The 24,200-nt window shown below is 40.9% G+C and overlaps 1 protein-coding gene across 1 annotated transcript in view; it reads right to left on the minus strand.

Annotated features, from left to right (window-relative positions):
• The window catches only part of LOC124550809 (cilia- and flagella-associated protein 58-like), a 281,635-nt gene that overhangs the window by 100,038 nt on the left and 157,397 nt on the right, over positions 1–24,200 (minus strand). Inside the window, exons 12-14 of the mRNA XM_047125536.1 lie at positions 13,861–13,969; positions 9,113–9,291; positions 4,190–4,362 (exon numbers count right to left, since the gene is read on the minus strand). Coding sequence (XP_046981492.1) covers positions 4,190–4,362; positions 9,113–9,291; positions 13,861–13,969 — 461 coding nt within the window. The remainder of the gene's footprint in view (positions 1–4,189; positions 4,363–9,112; positions 9,292–13,860; positions 13,970–24,200) is intronic.

The raw sequence follows: 24,200 nt of genomic DNA on the forward strand, positions 1-24,200 counted from the left end.
GCCTTCAGCCATCAGTGTAGCTTGAGTCACAGTTAATTTTTTTAATGACTGTTTTACTATTATTTTGGTATTTTCAATGTGTAGTTGTCTTCCTCACTTGTAATTCAGGCCTTCAGCCACTAATTGTTCTTAAGTATTGCTCGTGGCCTTCAGCCGACAAATAATTTGAATTCTTCTTAAGAAGGCTTAGAGCCGTCAGAGCAGCTTGTGTTAGTCATTTTTTTTTAAATGGTTGTTTTTAAAAAATTATTTCCTTAAATATAGTGTACACGTTTACTGTGCAACTGACGGTAACTGACGAGGCCTGCCCACACCTTTTCCTGCCTTCCCTAAGTGCCCACGTCTCAGTGGTAGCAGAGCTAGGTTACGATTGTAATATTTCCATTCCAGTTACCGTCGGTTCGAAGTGTAACTACGTCAGTGTTGCACGATATTTGTCTTTGCTATTCGGTCGTTTCAGGTGACCGACGCCAATGCCAGTCAGGCATCGGCCTGTTGAGGAGCGGCCACCTCATTACGAGCTGGCAATTCAGCCCCGGACTTAGCGAACCATTTCCGTGCTACCATCCTCCAGTCATTCGATGTCACACCGGACGCTGTGGGTGAGACGGAAGCAGCCACTGAGTTTCGGTTTAAGCCTACTAGGGGTCTCGAGGACTCCGTCGACTTTCTCAAAGGCACTCGACCTAGTGGCAGACAGTTAGACAGGGTGCGGGCACAGTTAATGCACTTAACCAAATGGAAAGCGGATGAGGACTGGGGAGTAGGACCTGCTATCTTCAGGGTGGCATGTGAGCCAGCCCGGGAATAATGTGCTTATGTCTTCTGAGGGGTTAGGTGCAGCATTTGCTAAATTCTCTGATCCCCTGCTGTGATTGTTTCGAGACATCACCTTATTTGCCTTACATTTGTTTTTGAGTAGGTGGCCAACCTTTTGCTGCCCTTTAAATTCTGATAGTTCCTTTGCATTGTTCGGCTTTGGATGGTTCTCGAAGTCGGTCATCTCGTGAGACTTAGCTCGGTACCCTCTTCAGTGCAGGGATGTCGGGTTGCCTGTGGGCACGGATGCGTCCAAGTGGGTATCTCGATTCTTTTCATCGTCGAGCTGAATCGGTCATCTTGCGGGACTTAAGTCGGTCCTTTCCTTTCACAGAGATGTCGAGTTGCCAGTCAGCAGGTGTTGCCTCTGCCCGGTTGAGTCCACACAGGAATCTCGCTCGGGGCTTTCTCGTAGCCATTGTCTTTCGCCTTCCTTAAAGAGCTGCTGGTCGATTTCATTTTGAGATGTGACCCCCGGGTTGCTGTTTGAAGGGGGGAGGTCGAGCTGTGCTCCGACTAGTGTTTGTGCTGTCGATAATATGGTGTCGTGTATTCGGATTGTGAGCTCTCGTTTGCTTAGTCCGTTCACTGGTGCCACTACATTTGCTCACTTTGTCTGTCCGTGAGTGGCAGCAACAGCATTTATCGACAGCGAGTACTGTCGTACTATCTTTGGAGTGACCTCTAGTATTTCTGGGTCATCGTGTGTCGGAGTTCAGTTGGGACGGAGCAGCAGTGAACTCCGGCAGCGCCAGTACTCGTCGAGGGAGCTGGCGATATATGCACTGCCTGATGGAAGGATGTGGTCGCGAGAGTGCACGACTGCGTAGAGGTCCGGATTCGGCGAGTTTAATTTAAATGGATCGTTATATTCGAGTAGTGCAACTTTCACTTGTGTGTGTGTCCGTCCGTTGAAGTGTCCTCGTGCCTTCAAGCTGTCAGTTGGCAATTTTATACTCCGACGTTTCCCTCGCCTTACTCGATTGGCAACGACCGACGGTCGGTCGTTCGGTCGGTCGTCTCAGTCGATGACGTGTATCTGATTTTTTGACCGTTTCTGTGTTCTTAACATTCGTGTCTACGTGCAATTTGTCTTGTCACTGTATAGTGACTGTTAGAATTGTTTTAGTTGTTTGTGGAATTATCTTTGTGGTTCCGTGTGCATGTAGTCAGATTTTGAATAGGCAGTTTGGTCTTAACCCTGTCTGCGTACTAGGATTTGGCTGAGCCAACTTGTGTAATTAAATGCTTGTCATTTGACGATGTTAACTGTCATTCTATCGTGGTATCGGTTATCATCGTGGTATCGGTTATCGCACTTTAGATGGATTTTGCGAGTGTGTTGGTCGGTGTTAATCTGTCCCTAGTTTGAGCTGCCATCCCTTTAAGTGAGCATAACTCTTGACTGTGGATCACTCCCTTCTTTATTTGATCTGATTGTGTCAATTGTTTAAAAATAATATTTTGTTTAAATGATTCCTATTGCTTATGGCCTTCAGCCAACAAATGATTTGAATTCTTCTTAATAAGACCTTCAGCTGTCAGTGTAGCTTGTGTTAGTCAATTTTTTTAAGAATGACTGTCTTTAAAAAATTGTTTCCTTAGATTAAGTGTATGTGTTTACTGCACAACCAACGGCAACTGATTATGTCCCATCCACAGCTTTTCCTGCTTTTTCTAAGCCCCACCATTGGTTGTTGCCAAGCAAATCAGGCAAGGGAAACATCAGAGTATAAAACTGCCAACTGACAGCCTGATGGTGTGCACTGAAACGTGGGACTTAGAAAAAGCAGGAAAAGGTGTGGACGGGGCCTAATCCATTACCGTTGGTTGCACAGTAAACACATACACTACTTAAGGAAATAATTTTTTAAAAACAATCATTTAAAAAAAAATTGACTAACACAAGCTACACTGACGGCTGAAAGCCCTATTAAGAAAGAATTCAAATTATTCGTCGGCTGAAGGCCACAAGCAATACTTTAGAACAATTAGTGGCTGAAGGCCTGAATTACAAATGAGGCAGACAATTACATGTTCAAAAATACCAAAATAATTTTTGAAACAGTCATTAAAAATTGACTGTAACACAAGCTATACTGGCATCTGAAGGCCTTGTTAAGCAGATAAGATGAATTCAATTCATTTGTTGGCTGAAGGCCACTAGGAATAGGAATAATTTAAACAAAACATTATTTTTAAACAATTGACACAATCAAAGATATAAGAAGGGAGTGATCCACTGACATTGCTCCAAGGATCGACCGGAGAAAAGTCCTTACAGTTGCGTAAGCGGTGAGACAGGCAGCCAAGAGTTATGCTCACTTAACGGGATGGCAACTCAAAGCAGTGACAGCTTAAATGCTGACCAACACACACGCAAAATCCACCTAAGATGCGATAACCGATACCGTGATAGAATAACAGTTAACATCGTCAAATGACAAGCATTTAATTACACAAGTTGGCTCAGCCAAATCCTAGTACGCAGACAGGGTTAAGACCAAACTGCCTATTCAAAATCTGACTACATGCACACAGAACTGCAAAAGACAATTCTACAAACAACTCAAAACAGTGCTAAAACAGTCACTACACAGCAACGAGATGAATTGCACATAGACATGAACGTTAAGAACACAGAAACGGTAAAAAGACCAGATACACGTCATCCACTGAGACGACCAACCGAATGACCGACCATCGGTTGTTGCCAAGCAAGTCAGGCAAGGGAAACGTCAGAGTATAAAACTGCCAACTGACAGCCTGATGGTGTGAGGTCACTTCGACGGGTGGACACATACACAAATGAAAGTTGCACTAATCGAATATTATGATCCATTCAACTTAAACTCACTGAATCCGAACCTCTATGTGGTCGTGCACTCTCGCGACCACATCCTTCCATCGGGCAGTGCACATATCGCCAGCTCCCTCAGCGAGTACTGGTGCTGTCTGACCTCACTGCTGATCTGTCCCAACTGAACTCCAACACATGATGACCCGGAAATACCAGAGGTCGCTCCAAAGATAGTACCACAGTACTCGCTCCCAATAAATGCCACTGCTGCCACTCACAGACAGACAAAGCGAGCAAATGTAGTGGTACCAGTGAACGGACTAATGAAATGAGAGGTCACAATCCGAATACATGACGCCAACAGGTCAACGTCACAAACACGAGCCAGAGCACAGTTCAGGTTACCCCTTACTTTCAGTGTCACATTTATACACTGCTGCAACAAATGTAGAAACCTCATTAGTCCCTGCATGCTAGGCAGTATATTTAAGCAGCTCACTAGAAATGTCTACAGCACTGTGTGCTTCCACTTTGTGATACTCAAATTAGCGGTTATTGTAGCCTGCCCACCTGAGAGTCTGGACCTCCAGCTTGAGCAGTTTGATATCTTCCGTGCGCTGCTCATACTCGGCATCACCCTTGGTCACAGTCCCCTCCAGCAGTTTGATCTTCTCGTGCAGAATCAGTCGCTCATCATTTCTTCGTACCAACTGGGTACCCAGGATGTCACGCTCATTGAGGATCTGTGAGGGGGAAAACCACATTAAGATACATGCTTTCACATTTTGTTAAGCCTTACTAATAGAAAGTGTTTCCTTATGCTTACACAAATACTACAATATTATTATTTCAAGTAATAGGATAGTGACAATGCCAGAAGGTTGTAGGACAATACAGGAAGACCTGCAGAGGTTGGCTTGACCCTCAATATAAATATTCTGAGGTGACAAAAGTCAAAGGATACCTCCTAATATTGTATCAGAACTCCTTTTGCTCAGCCTAGTGCAGCAACTCGACATGGCACAGACAACAAATCATTGTATGTACCCAGCAGAAACAGTGAGTCACGTTCCCTCTATAGCCGTCCATAATTGCAATTTTGTGCACAAACGGACTTCTCAATCATGTCCCATATATGTTACATGGAATTCATGCTGGGCAACCTGAGTGGGCAACTCATTCTCTCAAACATTCTTCAAATCAATCGTGAATAAATGTGGCCCAGCGATATTGTTGTTTGGAAACGTGAAGTCCGCGAATGCAAATGGTCTCCAAGTAGTTAAACGTAACCTTTTCTAGTCAATGATTGGTTCAGTTGGACCAGAGGACTCAGTCCATTCCATGTAAGCACAGCTACCACCACCAGCTACTACAATGCCTCGTTGATAACCTGCGTACATTGTTTGCTGAGGACTACACCACACTCACACTGTACCATCATCTGCTCTTACCATCTGAAATCAGGACTTATCTGAGCAGGCCAAGGTTTTCCAATCATCTAGGATCCAACCAATGCAGTCACGAGCCCAGGAGGTATGCTGCAGGTGATGGTGTGGTGCTAGCAAAAGCACTCACATCGGTCATCTGCTGCCATAGTCCATTAATGTCAAATTTCATCACACTGTCCTAATGGACAAATTCCTCTTATGTCCCACATTGATTTATGTGGTTATTTCATGCAGTGTTGCTTGTCTGTTAGCACTGACAAATCTACGCAAATGCCACTACTTTTGATCACTGAGTAAAGGCTGTCAGCCACTGTGTTGTCCACAGAGAGAGGTAATGCTTGGAATTTGGTATTCTCGGCACGCTCTTGACACTGTGGATCTCAGAATACTGAATTCTGTAATGATTTCTAAAATGGAATGTCCCAAGCATCTAGCTCCAGCTACCATTCCATGTTCAAAGTGTGTCAAATCACATCATGTGGCCATAATCACATCATAAACCTTTTTGTGTGAATCACCTCAGTACAAATGACAGTTCTGCCAATGCACTGCCCTTTTATACCGTGTGTACGCAATAGTGCTCCCACTTGTATATGTGCATATTGCAATCCCATATGATGTAATGAACATACATAGGTGGAAACTGCACACTGTTGGTTTTAAATCACTGCAAACAGTAATCTGCAGCTCATGTTCTAGTGGTTAATGTTGCTGCATCTAGATGGTGCGGTCTCGGGTTCGAGTCCCAGCTGAGCTGGAGATGGACTGTGCGGCTGATCCCGGTGGAGGTTCGAGTCCTCCCTCGGGCATGGGTGTGTGTGTTTGTCCTTAGGATAATTTAGGTTAAGTAGTGTGTAAGCTTAGGGATTGATGACCTTAGCATTTAAGTCCCATAAGATTTCACACACTTTTTTTTTTTTTTTTTTGAGCTGGAGATTTTCTTCTTTCAGGAACTGGGTGTTTGCGTTGTCCTACTCATTCATCTCATCTTCACTGAAGTGAACGTCACCAAAGTTGTGTCAAATACAAACACCAAAAAAAGTTTTGCATCACCTCGATTCCAGGAGTTCTGGAACCTGTACAGAAAGTTGGAATAGAGATTAACATAAACATCATTTCTGCCCTTTTTATTGCACACGAAAACCACACATTGCATGTTGTACTACCATACAGTGAGACCTTCAGAGGTAGTGGTCCAGATTGCTGTACACACCAGTGCCTCTAACACCCAGTAGCACGTCCTCTTGCACTGATGCATGCCCTTATTCATCGTGGCATACTATCCACATGCTCATCAAGGCACTGTTGGTCCAGATTGTCCCACTCCTCAACAGCGATTCAGCATAGATCCCTCAGAGTAGTTGGTGAGTCACATCACCCATAAACAGCCCTGTTCAATCTATCCCAGGGATGTTCAATACGATTCATGTCTGGAGGACTCTAGTCGAGTGATGCTGTTATCGTGAAGGAAGTCATTCACAAGATGTGCATGATGGGGGCGTGAACTGTCATCCACGAAGATGAATGCCTCACCAATATGCTGCCAATATGGTTGCAGGATGGCATTCACGTATTGTACAGCTGTTATGTTGCCTTCCATAACCACTAGTGACATATGTCGGCCCCACATAATGCCACCCCAAAACAGTAGGAAACCTCCACCTTGCTGCACTCGCTGGACAATGTGTCCAAGGCATTCAGCATGACCAGGTTGCCTCCAAACACTTCTCCAACAATTGTTTGGTTGAAGGAATATGCAACACTGATGGTGAATAGAATGTGATGCCAATCCTGAGTGGTCCATTCGGCATGTTGTTCACGGTGTCGTGGTTACAAAGATTGACCTCGCTGTGGATGTCAGGAGTGAAGTTATGCGTCACACAGACTATTGCGCACAGTTTGAGTCATAACACGACAATCTGCGGCTGCACAAAAAGCATTATTCAACACGGTGGCATTGCTGTCAGGGTTCCTCTGAGCTATAATCCATAGGTAGAGGTCATTCAATGCAGTAGTAGCACTCAGGCAGCCTGAGCGAGGCATGTCATTGTCTCTCCGTATCTCCTCCACAGCTGAACAACGTCACTTTGGTTCACTCTGAAATGCCTGGACACTTCCCTTGTTGAGAGCCCTTACTTGGCAAAAGGTAACATTGTGGATGCAATCAAACTGTGGTACTGACCGTCTAGGCACGGTCGAACTACAGACAACACGAACCATGTACCTCCTTCCTGGTGGAATGACTGGAACTGACTGGCTGTCGGACCCTCTCTGTCTAATAGGTGCTGCTTGTGCAAGGTTGTTTCATCTTTGGGTGGGTTTAGTGACATCTCTGTACCGTCAAAGGGACTGTGTCTGTGATACAATACCCACAGCCAACCCCTATCTTCACGAATTCTAGGAACCGGGGTGATGCAAAACTTTTTTTGATGTGTGTAAAAAAACTTGCACCAGGCATCCACAGAGCCACAGAAAGGGTCCCCCACCCAATAATGCCATGTAATCATTTCATAAATGGAAACAGTAAAATTCACAAAATATCTAGGTGTAACTAGTCACAGTAAGCTAAAGTTGATCTACTACGCAAAAACAGTTGCAGGGAAAGCAGATGTCACACTGAAAATCAAGATTCATCGGTTCGAGGTAAAGGAAAGAAAATTCAATCATTAGTGGGTGTTATGATGATACTAAAATATCTCGGATGGGAATTTCAAAAAGGAAGATGATATCCTGTTACCTGATACACGTATGTGAAAGATTATGGATTTGTAAAACACTTCCACTTCCTCCATTGTACATCAAGTGTATTATTCAAAAGACATAGATAAGAGAGATCCACACAGAGGGTAATTTTTCTCACACTCCATTCCTGAGTGGAGCACGATGGGAGTGACAGACGATCGTACAAAAGACCATCACGCACCACAGAGTGACTCGCTGAGTGCATACGTAGCTGTAGCTGTACATATTATGAGATAGTTCAGCATCAGAGAATACCATTTTTCTTTTTCAATGAGCTATGCATTTATCATAGTGATACAATCTCTTACTTAGCATTGTGTCCAGAAATATTGTTGCAAAAGCTGAAAACTTCATTACTGTTTATTTCTGCAACTTCAGCTGCACTCTGCAAGCCACCTTACACTGTATGATGGAGGATACGTGTGATATCAATAATATTTCCACTTTGCGAGTAATGCTCAGGAAGCCTCAAAGTAAGCTCTAATTTATCTGCATTTTCTGTCATAATCATTTTGCAACGTGCATGTGGAAGGAAGTAATGAGCCGTTTGATTCCCCGTGGAACACACAGTGTCAGAATAGTTGACAGCAAGTCTCCCTGTGCTGCACCGTGCCCCTTTTGAAACATCTGCCACTTAAGTTTGTTCTCCATCTCAACCTCCCTAATGCTCTGGCACTTGCTAAATGATCCTGTGGCAAACATTGCTACTCTTCTTTGGATGTTCTTTGCCTCCTTCATTAATCTAACCTGACAGGATCTGAAACTGATGTGCAATAATCAAACATTAGTTGAACAAATGTTTTGTAAGCCACTTCCTTTGTAGAGGAATTAATTTCCTTAGGAATTTAAAGACACAGGATGTGTCTGTAAATAAAAAAGCAGTGAAATTTGCGTGAAAATGCTGTGAGATGAACCAATCGTTTGGATGCACTTTCATAATTTTTCTTATGTCTCGACCACACTTTTATTATTTCCAAAAACACCTTAAGGATTTCGACACTCCATTATTTTCAAATGCAGTGTTATGTCAATCGTGTGAAATTGTTCATCGGATACATTGTATCGTGTCAACATTCTCAATAAAGAAACATTGCTGGATTGGACACAGTGATGAAGATGATGGGGCACTGTCCCCTGTGACTTTTTCCTTTGGGGATACATTAAGGACTCTGTTTACGTATCCTCACTGCCGAGAACACTGGAACAGCCAAGAGAACACATCGTACTGTGGCTTATGTCAAACAGGTGTAAATGTAGGAGTAGATATAGCCTAACGATATTGTTCGGTCATCTGTGGCCGTACCTTGTCCATGTCCTTCTGCAGGCGGCGGCGCTCCATCTCACCCTCGTGGATGGTCTGCTGCAGGCGGCGCACCTCCTGGTTCAGAGCCGCCACCTCCTGCCGACTCGCTGACAGTGTCTCCCGTGTCTGCTGTAGCTCTGCCCTAAGCGCCTCCCGTTCCTTCTGGACTTTCAGCAATGCTACAAAAAGGTTTGAATTATACTTAACAAAAAGAATTCATAAGTTGTGCTGTATAATTCCAACAATGTTGAAAGGAGTGTCTCAGAATCACAATGGAAGTACCACAGTGTTTGATTTTGGGCCCACTACTATTCTTTCCACCTTTCACTGAATAAACATCAGGCACAGTTGGTACTTTTTACAGAAGAAACAAGTATAGTATTAACTGTGTTACAGAGAAGGAAACAGAACAAGTGCTTTACTATGTTTCTCAAATGACCAGTTTTCTGATAATCAAATATACGTTAATTTTGGGGCGGCAGGGGGTATATTCAGTTCTGTACAACAAATGGAGAGAGAGAGAGCAATAATTGATGTAACACATGTACTGGAATCAGTAGATTTTTGGCTGTTCATATTGACAAAGACAATGGATGAAACATATTACTGAACTGTCTGAAAAATTAGGTTCAGCTGCTTTTGCTCTTCAAGTAATCCCCAGATTTTGTCCACCTGCTGAGTTGAGTGCAACGTGTTTGTCTACCGTGCAGCGGGCCTGGTTCGAGATTTCCTCCACTTGTAGACTGGGTGTTGTGTTGTCCTCATCATCACTGATCGAAAGCCCAAAAGTTAGCAAGGAGAATAGTATATCTTATTTGCCAACAATAATCTTGTAGGTGCTTATTCAAGGAGATAGGCACTTTAACCACTCCCTCACAATATGTAAGGAAACTTGTCATAAGTAACCCACCACAACCGGAGAAAAATGATGAGGGCAACAGCTACAACATCAAGAAAACACTTGACCTTTATTATTCATTGTTGAAGCTGTCAATGGCTCAACACGAGTTCAACATGCAGCCACATAAGCTTTGAAAATTTGCAAAGTAACATAAAATGACTGGCTAATAGTACATCTAAATTGAAATATAGCCTAAAATCATATCTTCTGGGTAAAATTTTCTATTCCACAGACTTTTTTTACGAATTTATCCAAAACCTAGCCAGCTTTCAGTCTTGTTTATGTGGCTGTGGATGACTCCACACTTCTACTATTCAACGAGTTGTTACCTTTTAAATTATTTATATTCTGCCAGAACTTTCTAACACCTTCTTCTTAAGGTGTCATATCTCCTTGGAGGTCAGGTATCATAGTGACTAATCTTGTTTCTGATTTTATCAATCTAACCAGCTGAAGAAGTGCATCCAAACCACACTCTCACATTCTGTAGCCAAAATGTTCATCTTCTCACTATTGATCTGTTCCCTACAACTGTTCTTTCCATTATCAGTCTTAGAATATTGCATTTCTCTCCTCCCATGATATGGCCAAAATATTCAAGTTTTCTGGTTTTGATTGGGTTTTCCATTGCCTTCTCATTACTGATTTACTTTAGAATGTTTTCACGGGTAAGTCTTTGTGTCCAGGGCATTTTTAACACTCATTACAACATTCACATCTCTAATACTTCAATCTTCTTCAGTGATGCCTTCCAATAAAGAATAAGGGACTCGTTTGGAATTTTAGTTGCAAGTTTAAATTATTGTCGGTAACAAACATCTCATCCTTAAAAAGGCTGGTCTAACTTGTTCAGATCTGCTACCGATTTCCAGGATCTGATCAAGTTTATTATTGATCCTAGTACTGAGATGGTTACATTTTGATATCCTTCCAGTGGGTTTGGTACTGATAGTAATACCAGATGAGATCTTTGCAGTTTTGCTAATAATCATGATTTGGTTTTGCTAAAATTCATTATGAGACCAAAATTGTTGTTGACATTAATAACTTCTTAAACAGTGTCTGTAGCTGTGTTCTGCCAATACTAGTGTGTCTTCAGCATAGCATGTATTAATAATAGCTTTTAAATTAACTTTTATATCTATTTAAAAACAAAGATGATGTAACTTACCAAATGAAAACGTTGGTATGTTGATAGACACACAAACAAACACAAACACACACACAAAATTCAAGCTTTCACAACCCACGGTTGCTTCATCAGGAAAGAGGGAAGGAGAGGGAAAGACGAAAGGATGTGGGTTTTAAGGGAGAGGGTAAGGAGTCATTCCAATCCCTGGAGCGGAAAGACTTACCTTAGGGGGAAACAAGGACAGGTATACACTTGCGCGCGCGCGCGCGCACACACACACACACACACACACACACACACACACACACATCCGCACATATACAGACACAAGCAGACATTTGTAAAGGTCTTTACAAATGTCTGCTTGTGTCTGTATATGTGCGGATGGATATGTGTGTGTGTGCAAGTGTATACCTGTCCTTTTCTCCCCCTAAGATAAGTCTTTCCGCTCCAGGGATTGGAATGACTCCTTACCCTCTCCCTTAAAACCCACATCCTTTCGTCTTTCCCTCTCCTTCCCTCTTTCCTGATGAAGCAACCGTGGGTTGCAAAAGCTTGAATTTTGTGTGTGTGTTTGTGTTTGTTTGTGTGTCTATCAACATACCAACGTTTTCATTTGGTAAGTTACATCATCTTTGTTTTTAGATATATTTTTCCCACATGGAATGTTTCCCTCTGTTATATTCATATCTTTTATATCTATTTCTATATTTGATATACCTTCCCTAAAGATTGCTTCCTAATAAGTGTTAAATAGGAGTGGGGAAAGCACACAACCTTATCTTACTCCTTACATTATCTTAATGTCTTCTGATAATTCTCTGTAACAGCTGATAACATCTGTTGCAAGTATAAGTTTTCAATTATCTGAATATTCTGCAGTTTCACTTTCTTTCAATAGGCTCACCAATTTGTCAAGTCACTCTCTGTCAAAAGCCTATCCATAATCAATGAACTATATCCTGATTCATAGCTAAGCATTTTTGCATAAAAATATTCACTTGAAATAAGGTTTCTCTGGTACCCATACTACTGTAGAACACAAACTGATTTTCACTCATATTTTCATAACCATTAAGGCAAATATGTTCATTGTTGCTAAATTTAAGTTAGAGCGTTACCTAGTAATTTAATCTTTAAATGGCCAGCATGTAGGCATGCTCACAAACACATCATGTATAAATAGTCCGTAACTACACTCCTGGAAATGGAAAACAGAACACATTGACACCGGTGTGTCAGACCCACCATACTTGCTCCGGACACTGCGAGAGGGCTGTACAAGCAATGATCACACGCACGGTACAGCGGACACACCAGTAACCGCGGTGTTGGCCGTCGAATGGCGCTAGCTGCGCAGCATTTGTGCATTTGTGCACCGCCGCCGTCAGTGTCAGCCAGTTTGCCGTGGCATACGGAGCTCCATCGCAGTCTTTAACACTGGTAGCATGCCGCGACAGCGTGGACGTGAACCGTATGTGCAGTTGACGGACTTTGAGCGAGGGCGTATAGTGGGCATGCGGGAGGCCGGGTGGACGTACCGCCGAATTGCTCAACACGTGGGGCGTGAGGTCTCCACAGTACATCGATGTTGTCGCCAGTGGTTGGCGGAAGGTGCACGTGCCCGTCGACCTGGGACCGGACTGCAGCGACGCACGGATGCACGCCAAGACCGTAGGATCCTACGCAGTGCCGTAGGGGACCGCACCGCCACTTCCCAGCAAATTAGGGACACTGTTGCTCCTGGGGTATCGGCGAGGACCATTCGCAACCGTCTCCATGAAGCTGGGCTACGGTCCCGCACACCGTTAGGCCGTCTTCCGCTCACGCCCCAACATCGTGCAGCCCGCCTCCAGTGGTGCCGTGACAGGCGTGAATGGAGGGGCGAATGGAGACGTGTCGTCTTCAGCGATGAGAGTCGCTTCTGCCTTGGTGCCAATGATGGTCGTATGCGTGTTTGGCGCCGTGCAGGTGAGCGCCACAATCAGGACTGCATACGACCGAGGCACACAGGGCCAACACCCGGCATCATGGTGTGGGGAGCGATCTCCTACACTGGCCGTACACCACTGGTGATCGTCGAGGGGACACTGAATAGTGCACGGTACATCCAAACCGTCATCGAACCCATCGTTCTACCATTCCTAGACCGGCAAGGGAACTTGCTGTTCCAACAGGACAATGCACGTCCGCATGTATCCTGTGCCACCCAACATGCTCTAGAAGGTGTAAGTCAACTACCCTGGCCAGCAAGATCTCCGGATCTGTCCCCCATTGAGCATGTTTGGGACTGGATGAAGCGTCGTCTCACGCGGTCTGCACGTCCAGCACAAACGCTGGTCCAACTGAGGCGCCAGGTGGAAATGGCATGGCAAGCCGTTCCACAGGACTACATCCAGCATCTCTACGATTGTCTCCATGGGAGAATAGCAGCCTGCATTGCTGCGAAAGGTGGATATACACTGTACTAGTGCCGACATTGTGCATGCTCTGTTGCCTGTGTCTATGTGCCTGTGGTTCTGTCAGTGTGATCATGTGATGTATCTGACCCCAGGAATGTGTCAATAAAGTTTCCCCTTCCTGGGACAATGAATTCATGGTGTTCTTATTTCAATTTCCAGGAGTGTATCTTTTTGATAAAGTGCTGTGTATATGATTTGAAAAACATGTAACTAACTATCTAACTTACTTTTGAACACAATGGCCACCAGATACCTGACTGTTCCTTTCGCAATTGAGCTTCTGCAGATGACACACATTCCTTAAGCTGTTCCACCTCACGTGTCATTACCTCCAGCTTCTGCTTGAGTTCACTGATTTCATCCTGCAATACAAGAATATAAAGTAATATCTAATCTTTCACCCTTTCACAGGTGCATTTTTTTGTAGCAACTCAGCAAAGATAATTTTTTGTTATCCTATTAGAACTGTGATCAGTTGACTACATTTATTTTTTGATAATTTTATTTTTCGCTTAAGGATAAAAAAATATGGTGGTACGTATATTACCACAGCTCCATTGTGAAGTATTAAAACTATAGTGGTAAATGGATTTCCCACTTCCCTTTTGCGAGTTGTTATGTGTTACCATTACACATACAAAAATAATGAACAGTGTTTTCTCTTTTTATTTTATGTTTTCTTCTACTTTATTTAAAATTTATTTGTTACTGATATTAAGGTTTACTGACCACAATACTGGAATCATTATCAAGCAATAAAGGTATGAGCTGTTACAGGTCACAATAATGTATATTTCAGAAGTGAAGCAATGTGTTCCGACAACAGCTGATCCCACAACAAACAGAAACTGATTGCTGTAGTGGTTTTCATACACTTGGAGTGTACTACCACAAGATGTCAGGCATAGACAGAGAAGGTAAGACGTATGCCCAAAGGCTTTGAGATACCCCTAAGTTGGTGGAAAGTATGCTTCCCAAGGACCACAAATGACACATTAATTTTGTGATAAGTATACTTCCCAAGCTCATTCCAGAAACTACTTCAGTGATAATCATACTTCCCAAGAACCATTAAAACACCATTGTTTGGTGGGATATATAATTTCCACAGTCGTGAAGGCTATATTTCACAACAAACAGAAACTGCAGCTGGTGCAGCAGACTGCCACTAGATGTCAGGAGCGTACAAAAGTGTGACCACATATTCCCTTAAAGAAATACATTTAGTGGGAACCTTATCGCCCACAGCCCACTAAAGGTTAACCCTTTTGTGGGCAGTGGGCAATAACAGGCAACATAGCAGGCAACAGCAATGATACAATCACTTACAAAGTTATAAGTGTCCTTAACACTACATATAAATTATACTGAAGAATACTGAACATGATAAAAATTATCTGCAAATCAAACAAGCAATTGGTTTTAGAAATGAACACTCATATATTGATGTTTTGGCTGTTGATCAACTAATACAAAATTCCAGAGAATCCAGCCTAACTACTCGTCTGGCATTTATAGATTTCAGAAACCAGGGAACTCTGCATGACTTCAATTCAGTAAATGGAAAAGTCTTATGAGAGATTCTTCAAGGAGATGAAAATCCAAAACGCACTACAGACATTTCTGAAAAATCAACACATGCACACAGCTGTATTGCCAGTTTTATTAACAACCAGTTTCAGTCATAAACAGATCATCTTCAAATGTATTGTGACATAGTAATCAGATGCATGACAACCTATAACCACTATGATGCATCATGTCACAAACGAATGTGTCAATTCAACTCTAAACCTATATATGCTTCAGATTTAGAGTTGAACTCAAATGATGGATAAAGTGCTACGCAACATAGCAAGTACACACTGAGTCACAGCCTCAATTGCCAGAGACAGTGGCTTTTGTGTGTGTGTGTGTGTGTGTGTGTGTGTGTGTGTGTGTGTGTGTGTGTATGTGTGTGTGTGAGCGCGCGCATGCACTTTCTACTTTGGAAGAAGGCCTTTTGGCTGAAAGCTCAAAGGTATAGTGGTATTTTTGTTGTGTCTGTTTGCAACTCAGTGTCTCCTCTATATAGATTTAGAGTTGAACTGACTTGTTAGTTTATGACATGATGCTGGGTGGGTTGTCATACATCTGATTATGATGTCTATTTATGACTGAATAAAGTGACAATACAATGTGTGTGCAAATCACGATTTTTCAAAAATTTCTTGAAGCTGTACTTGACCATGCCTTCAAAATAATGTACATTATTGTGACTATGATTATTATTATTATTATTATGTTGTCATTATTATTATTATCTTCACTTTCTCAGACGTTAAGTCCGGTTAAAAATGGACTGACGCGGACCTTGATCAAGCGTCACTTCCTTTTAACTGTACGGTATGTGTTATATTGCATTTAGGAACTTTTGCGTAATTGAACATGTATCAATAATTACAGATTTCTGTAGTTGTATATATATGTTTGGATGTAGCTGTATGGCGTTGATGTACTGGTGGATATTGTGTGGTATGACTCCTCTAGTTAATAGTATAATTGGTATAATGTCAAATTTATCCTGATGCCACATGTCTTTGACTTCCTCAGCCAGTTGGATGTATTTTTCAATTTTTTCTCCTGTTTTCTTTTGTATATTTGTTGTATTGGGTATGGATATTTCGATTAGTTGTTTTTTTTTTAATTTCTTCTTTTTATTGGTGAGTATGATGTCAGGTTTGTTATGTGGCGTTGTTTTATCTGCTATAATGGTTCTGTTCCAGTATAATTTGTATTCATCATTCTCCAGTACATTTTGTGACGTATACTTGTATGTATGACGAAGAAATTGAAGAAATGTATGATGAAATAAAAGAAATTATTCAGATTGTGAAGGGAGACGAAAATTTAATAGTCATGGGTGACTGGAATTCGAGTGTAGGAAAAGGGAGAGAAGGAAACATAGTAGGTGAATATGGATTGGGGGACAGAAATGAAAGAGGAAGCCGCCTGGTAGAATTTTGCACAGAGCACAACATAATCATAACTAACACTTGGTTTAAGAATCATGAAAGAAGGTTGTATACATGGAAGAACCCTGGAGATACTAAAAGGTATCAGATAGATTATATAATGGTAAGACAGAGATTTAGGAACCAGGTTTTAAATTGTAAGACATTTCCAGGGGCAGATGTGGACTCTGACCACAATCTATTGGTTATGACCTGTAGATTAAAACTGAAGAAACTGCAAAAAGGTGGGAATTTAAGGAGATGGGACCTGGATAAACTGAAAGAACCAGAGGTTGTACAGAGATTCAGGGAGAGCATAAGGGAGCAATCGACAGGAATGGGGGAAATAAATACAGTAGAAGAAGAATGGGTAGCTTTGAGGGATGAAGTAGTGAAGGCAGCAGAGGATCAAGTAGGTAAAAAGACGAGGGCTAGTAGAAATCCTTGGGTAACAGAAGAAATATTGAATTTAATTGATGAAAGGAGAAAATATAAAAATGCAGTAAGTGAAACAGGCAAAAAGGAATACAAACGTCTCAAAAATGAGATCGACAGGAAGTGCAAAATGGCTAAACAGGGATGGCTAGAGGACAAATGTAAGGATGTAGAGGCCTATCTCACTAGGGGTAAGATAGATACCGCCTACAGGAAAATTAAAGAGACCTTTGGAGATAAGAGAACGACTTGTATGAATATCAAGAGCTCAGATGGAAACCCAGTTCTAAGCAAAGAAGGGAAAGCAGAAAGGTGGAAGGAGTATATAGAGGGTCTATACAAGGGCGATGTACTTGAGGACAATATTATGGAAATGGAAGAGGATGTAGATGAAGATGAAATGGGAGATACGATACTGCGTGAAGAGTTTGACAGAGCACTGAAGGACCTGAGTCGAAACAAGGCCCCCGGAGTAGACAATATTCCATTGGAACTACTGACGGCCGTGGGAGAGCCAGTCCTGACAAAACTCTACCATCTGGTGAGCAAGATGTATGAAACAGGCGAAATACCCTCAGACTTCAAGAAGAATATAATAATTCCAATCCCGAAGAAAGCAGGTGTTGACAGATGTGAAAATTACCGAACTATCAGCTTAATAAGCCACAGCTGCAAAATACTAACACGAATTCTTTACAGACGAATGGAAAAACTAGTAGAAGCCAACCTCGGGGAAGATCAGTTTGGATTCCGTAGAAACACTGGAACACGTGAGGCAATACTGACCTTACGACTTATCTTAGAAGAAAGATTAAGGAAAGGCAAACCTACGTTTCTAGCATTTGTAGACTTAGAGAAAGCTTTTGACAATGTTGACTGGAATACTCTCTTTCAAATTCTAAAGGTGGCAGGGGTAAAATACAGGGAGCGAAAGGCTATTTACAATTTGTACAGAAACCAGATGGCAGTTATAAGAGTCGAGGGACATGAAAGGGAAGCAGTGGTTGGGAAGGGAGTAAGACAGGGTTGTAGCCTCTCCCCGATGTTGTTCAATCTGTATATTGAGCAAGCAGTAAAGGAAACAAAAGAAAAATTCGGGGTAGGTATTAAAATTCATGGAGAAGAAATAAAAACTTTGAGGTTCGCCGATGACATTGTAATTCTGTCAGAGACAGCAAAGGACTTGGAAGAGCAGTTGAATGGAATGGACAGTGTCTTGAAAGGAGGATATAAGATGAACATCAACAAAAGCAAAACGAGAGTAATGGAATGTAGTCTAATTAAGTCGGGTGATGCTGAGGGAATTAGATTAGGAAATGAGGCACTTAAAGTAGTAAAGGAGTTTCGCTATTTGGGGAGCAAAATAACTGATGATGGTCGAAGTAGAGAGGATATAAAATGTAGGCTGGCAATGGCAAGGAAAGTGTTTCTGAAGAAGAGGAATTTGTTAACATCCAGTATTGATTTAAGTGTCAGGAAGTCATTTCTGAAAGTATTCGTATGGAGTGTAGCCATGTATGGAAGTGAAACATGGACGATAAATAGTTTGGACAAGAAGAGAATAGAAGCTTTCGAAATGTGGTGCTACAGAAGAATGCTGAAGATTAGATGGGTAGATCACATAACTAATGAGGAAGTATTGAATAGGATTGGGGAGAAGAGAAGTTTGTGGCACAACTTGACCAGAAGAAGGGATCGGTTGGTAGGACATGTTCTGAGGCATCAAGGGATCACCAATTTAGTATTGGAGGGCAGCGTGGAGGGTAAAAATCGTAGAGGGAGACCAAGAGATGAATACACTAAGCAGATTCAGAAGGATGTAGGTTGCAGTAGGTACTGGGAGATGAAAAAGCTTGCACAGGATAGAGTAGCATGGAGAGCTGCATCAAACCAGTCTCAGGACTGAAGACCACAACAACAACAATACTTGTATGTAGGAATGTGTTGTTTTAAAAGTTTATGTTGTAAGGCAAGCTGTTGATGTATTATTTTTGCGACATCGTCATGTCTTCTGGGGTATTCTGTATTTGCTAGTATTGTACATCCGCTTGTGATGTGATCTACTGTTTCTATTTGTTGTTTACAAAGTCTGCATTTATCCGTTGTGGTATTAGGATCTTTAATAATATGCTTGCTGTAATACCTGGTGTTTATTGTTTGATCCTGTATTTCAATCATGAATCCTTCTGTCTCACTGTATATATTGCCTTTTCTTAGCCATGTGTTGGATGCGTCTTGATCGATGTGTGGCTGTGTTAGATGATACGGGTGCTTGCCATGAAGTGTTTTCTTTTTCCAATTTACTTTCTTCGTATCTGTTGATGTTATGTGATCTAAAGGGTTGTAGAGGTGGTTATGAAGTTGCAGTGGTGTAGCCGATGTATTTATATGAGTGATTGCCTTGTGTATTTTGCTAGTTTCTGCTCGTTCTAGAAAGAATTTTCTTAAATTGTCTACCTGTCCATAATGTAGGTTTTTTATGTCGATAAATCCCCTTCCTCCTTCCTTTCTGCTTAATGTGAATCTTTCTGTTGCTGAATGTATGTGATGTATTCTATATTTGTGGCATTGTGATCGTGTAAGTGTATTGAGTGCTTCTAGGTCTGTGTTACTCCATTTCACTACTCTAAATGAGTAGGTCAATATTGGTATGGCGTAAGTATTTATAGCTTTTGTCTTATTTCTTGCTGTCAATTCTGTTTTCAGTATTTTTGTTAGTCTTAGTCTATATTTTTCTTTTAGTTCTTCTTTAATATTTGTATTATCTATTCCTATTTTTTGTCTGTATCCTAGATATTTATAGGCATCCGTTTTTTCCATCGCTTCTATGCAGTCGCTGTGGTTATCCAATATGTAATCTTCTTGTTTAGTGTGTTTTCCCTTGACTATGCTATTTTTCTTACATTTGTCTGTTCCAAAAGCCATACTTATATCATTGCTGAATCCTTCTGTTATCTTTAGTAATTGGTTGAGTTGTTGATTTGTTGCTGCCAGTAGTTTTAGATCATCCATGTATAGCAAATGTGTGATTTTGTGTGGGTATGTTCCAGTAATATTGTATCCATAATTTGTATTATTTAGCATGTTGGATAGTGGGTTCAGAGCAAGGCAGAACCAGAAAGGACTTAATGAGTCTCCTTCGTATATTCCACGCTTAATCTGTATTGGCTGTGATGTGATATTATTTGAGTTTGGTTGGATATTAAGTGTGGTTTTCCAATTTTTCATTACTATATTTAGGAACTGTATCAATTTAGGATCTACTTTGTATATTTCCAATATTTGTAGTAACCATGAGTGGGGTACACTATCAAAAGCTTTTTGGTAATCAACATATGCGTAGTGGAGCGACCTTTGTTTAGTTTTAGCTTCATATGTCACCTCTGCATCTATTATCAGTTGCTCTTTACATCCTCGTGCTCCTTTGCAACAGCCTTTTTGTTCTTCATTTATAATTTTGTTCTGTGTTGTATGTGTCATTAATTTCTGTGTAATGACTGAAGTTAATATTTTGTACATTGTTGGTAGGCATGTTATGGGGCGATATTTTGCTGGGTTTGCTGTGTCTGCTTGATCTTTAGGTTTCAGGTAAGTTATTCCATGTGTAAGAGTATCAGGGAATGTGTATGGGTCTGCAATGTAACTGTTAAATAATTTAGATGTGAATGTGTTGAGGTGGATTTCTTTAGCCAGAAATTTGCTATTTTATCTTTTCCAGGGGCTTTCCAATTGTGTGTAGAATTAATTGCTCGGGTGACTTCATGTTGCAAAATTATCACTTCGGGCATTTGTGGTATCATCTTGTATGTGTCTGTTTCTGCTTGTATTCACCATGCATGCCTGTTATGTTGTACCGGGTTTGACCATATGTTGCTCCAGAAGTGTTCCATGTCTGTTATGTTTGGTGGATTGTCTATTTTAATGTGTGTGTTATCTATTGTCTGGTAAAATTTCTTTTGGTTTGTGTTGAATGTTTGGTTTTGTTTCCTTCTATTTTCACTTTTTTTGTATCTTCTGAGTCGTTTGGCTAATGCTTGTAATTTCTGCTTCTTTTCGTCTAATTGCTCTGTCGCTTCTTGTTGTGAGATTTTACCTAACCTTTTTCGTTTTTTTTCCGAGATTTCATTTCTTATAAATTGTGTTAGCTGTCCGATGTCTTTTCTCAGTTTTTCTATTTTGATCTGTAGCCTGTGTTGCCATGCTAGTTTTGTGGGTTTCTTCTGTGTGTTGGTTGGTTCTGATCTCTGCCTAGTGTGTATATTTAGTGTAGTGAGTGCTCCTATATAAACCAGTAGTTGTAACTCTTCCATAGTTGTGTTTTCATTTATTTTGTTGTGTATGATTGTGTTGATAGTTTTTATTGTTGTTTCGACTTGTGGGTTATTTGGTGGTCTATGCAAGAATGGTCTAATGTCTGTATTTGTGTCTTTGTATTCTATATATGTTAGCTGAAATTTTTCTTCTATATCTAACATCTGTGTAACTTCGTGTTCTATTTGTGCTTGTTCTGGTGGCTGTCTTAAGATTTCGTTTTCCTCTGATTGTTTAATTGGTGCGTGTTGTTCTTTGTTTGTTTGCTCTGGGATGTTTGAGTCCATTACTGTATTTTCTTCTTCTTCTGATTGCACATTATTTTGTTCCAGTATTTGTTGTACTTGTTGTTTGATGTTTTCTAATTCTGACTGGGGTATCCTGTTATTTTTTATTACTACACGGATCTGATCAGCTAGTCGTTGTTCTGTTAAAAATTTTAATTCTGGGTATCTGGTAATAAATGTTGTGTATACTTGTGATCTGTTGCTTGGTAATAACAGAACATGAGGTGTCGATTAACTTCATCTCACCATCTCATCCTCTGTCTTTGTTTTCCTTCTAGGGTGGTTGCAGGAAGCATATCCTGCAAAACACCTCTATTTGGATTTAAATCATTTTCCAGTTGGCTAGCAGTGTCGTTACCATTGTGGGCGGGCATAGGGTTCAAGCATCGTCCCCGACCATGACGGCGCTTGTCCGAGGCTTCTTTAGTTCTGTCCTGAACCAACTAATCACACTAAAAGGGGGGTTAGCCCTATTAGTGGTTTGTTCTTTTCGTCGCCTTTTACGACTGGCAGAACATACCGGAGGCCTATTCTTTTCCCGGGCCTCCACGGGGATTATTATTATTATTATTATTATTATTATTACTATTATTAGTGACTGCAGCTGCACTAGTACAGGTTATGCTGTATTACCTTTGTTGGTTCATAGTCAGTATAATTTAGGCGCACCGCCAGTGCGGGCACTCAAATCATTTTAATACTAGTTGTCATACTAAAATTGTTATTTTCTTACATAATTGTGATGTAATACACACTGTATGTGTGGAGCCTTGGTCCAATGTAAGGGGGGTCTGACGGCCATAATTAGATCAGGTTAACTAAAGAAACGAAATAAAAAATAAAAGAAATTATAAACTGTGTTATACCATTATACAACAACATCAAAATAGCAATAAACCTGGTGCAATTAAATAATTAGCAAATAATTTCAAATCAAGTTGCCTAGACTTTTTAACATATATCTGTGTCCGAGGTATAGGGTACTATGTCAATTTTACAGGAGAGCAATTTGAAGATGTTTTACCATGTTCTCCCTTAAATACAGCATCACTGTGATGAAATTTGGTCAGTTTAGACTTTGAACATTAAGTATCATGTTGCTTCACATGTAATAGTCTTTTTTTTTTTTTAATTTGTACCAGTTTTGAAGATATATAATGAACATGGTGTTGTATACCTCTCGCAAACATATTGCATTGTGTGGCATATAGGTCTTGGTATTCAATGAATAATATCACTCAATCACATCACTTTCACTGTAAGAATATATTACATGAACAGAACATTACTCACATAGTGGTACAAGTTGCTGTATGAACATAAATGTCAAATTTGGTCCTAAATCACATCTACGTCTTCTTCCGGTTAGTCGGTTATGTTTGTATTACGTGCACGTTCTAGGTTCTTATAAAATGCATGACAAACTGAAGGGATATATGGCAACAGTGCCATTAAATCATTATATTTCTGCAGTGAAACAGGTCTTGTGACATCTGAGAGTTGGTTAAAATCTGCTGGAAATGTAAGTCCATGTCTGCATAACCTAACGAAGTCGGCCTGTTTTTTGTCACATCAGAAGATGTTTTGAAGTACAGAATTCCCATGTTTTCATGTTTCACTTGTAATTGCACACTCTTTGATACTAAAAATGGCAATTTCTCCACATCCATTTTCCCCTGAATAAGGGGAGACCTTTCAGAGTCTTTTGTGGCATACAGTGAATTGAAACTTTTGAAATCTTGAAGTTTCATATTATGAACAATGTACTTGCTGGAAGTGTGTCTTACCAATTTTTGCCAGTCTCAAGGTGTTAAAATCCTCATAGTATTCAATTTCTTCCATTTCCTCTCTATTAACACATGAACACTGTCAGCCTCCACATGGGTATGGCCTTTTAGTAGAAACTTCTGAGTTATGGTCCTAATTTGTGGATACTTATGCAATAACCAGAAAAAAAACACATTATAATATTCACATTCAAATTTTGTCCACAGCAGTTGTCTGTGCAAAGTGTGATTTCTTCCATGCCACTGTCAGTTATGACACTATCAACCCACTTCAAAATTGCTGATGTAATTTCGTTTCTGCCTTGCCCTCCTTTTGACTCATCCCACATTACACAGTTAACTGAGGAATCTGATGCATCATACAAGGTAAAATTTAAGGCCCAAAGTTTCCTTTTATAGACACTAATACCATTTTATATAAGTGGGGATGGCAAACATTTCTTAATGTCTCTGGTTAACACTTTGTGTGTTGGTGTTCCTCTTGCCTTGTTAGTGTCATTACTTTTTAGAAGGTACCTGTTTTTTGATTCATTCAGATGAGCAGTATGCTCAGCTCCAACAGATTCTGTTTCTTCTGGAGTCAGATTACTTTTCATCTCTGCCTGAAACATATCACATGTATCAGAAACATATCACATGTATCACAGGTGTCTTTCCTAAATATTTCCTGTCACACTGATCCCTACTGTAGTGACTTTCATAATGTGGGAAAGAAGAACTATGTCTCTTAATTTGTTCAACAGTTTCATCAGGTGTTTTTCTGCTTGGAATATGCCTATC

Source organism: Schistocerca americana, chromosome 9 (assembly GCF_021461395.2).
Source record: "Schistocerca americana isolate TAMUIC-IGC-003095 chromosome 9, iqSchAmer2.1, whole genome shotgun sequence".
Classification (NCBI taxonomy): Eukaryota; Metazoa; Arthropoda; class Insecta; order Orthoptera; family Acrididae; genus Schistocerca; species Schistocerca americana.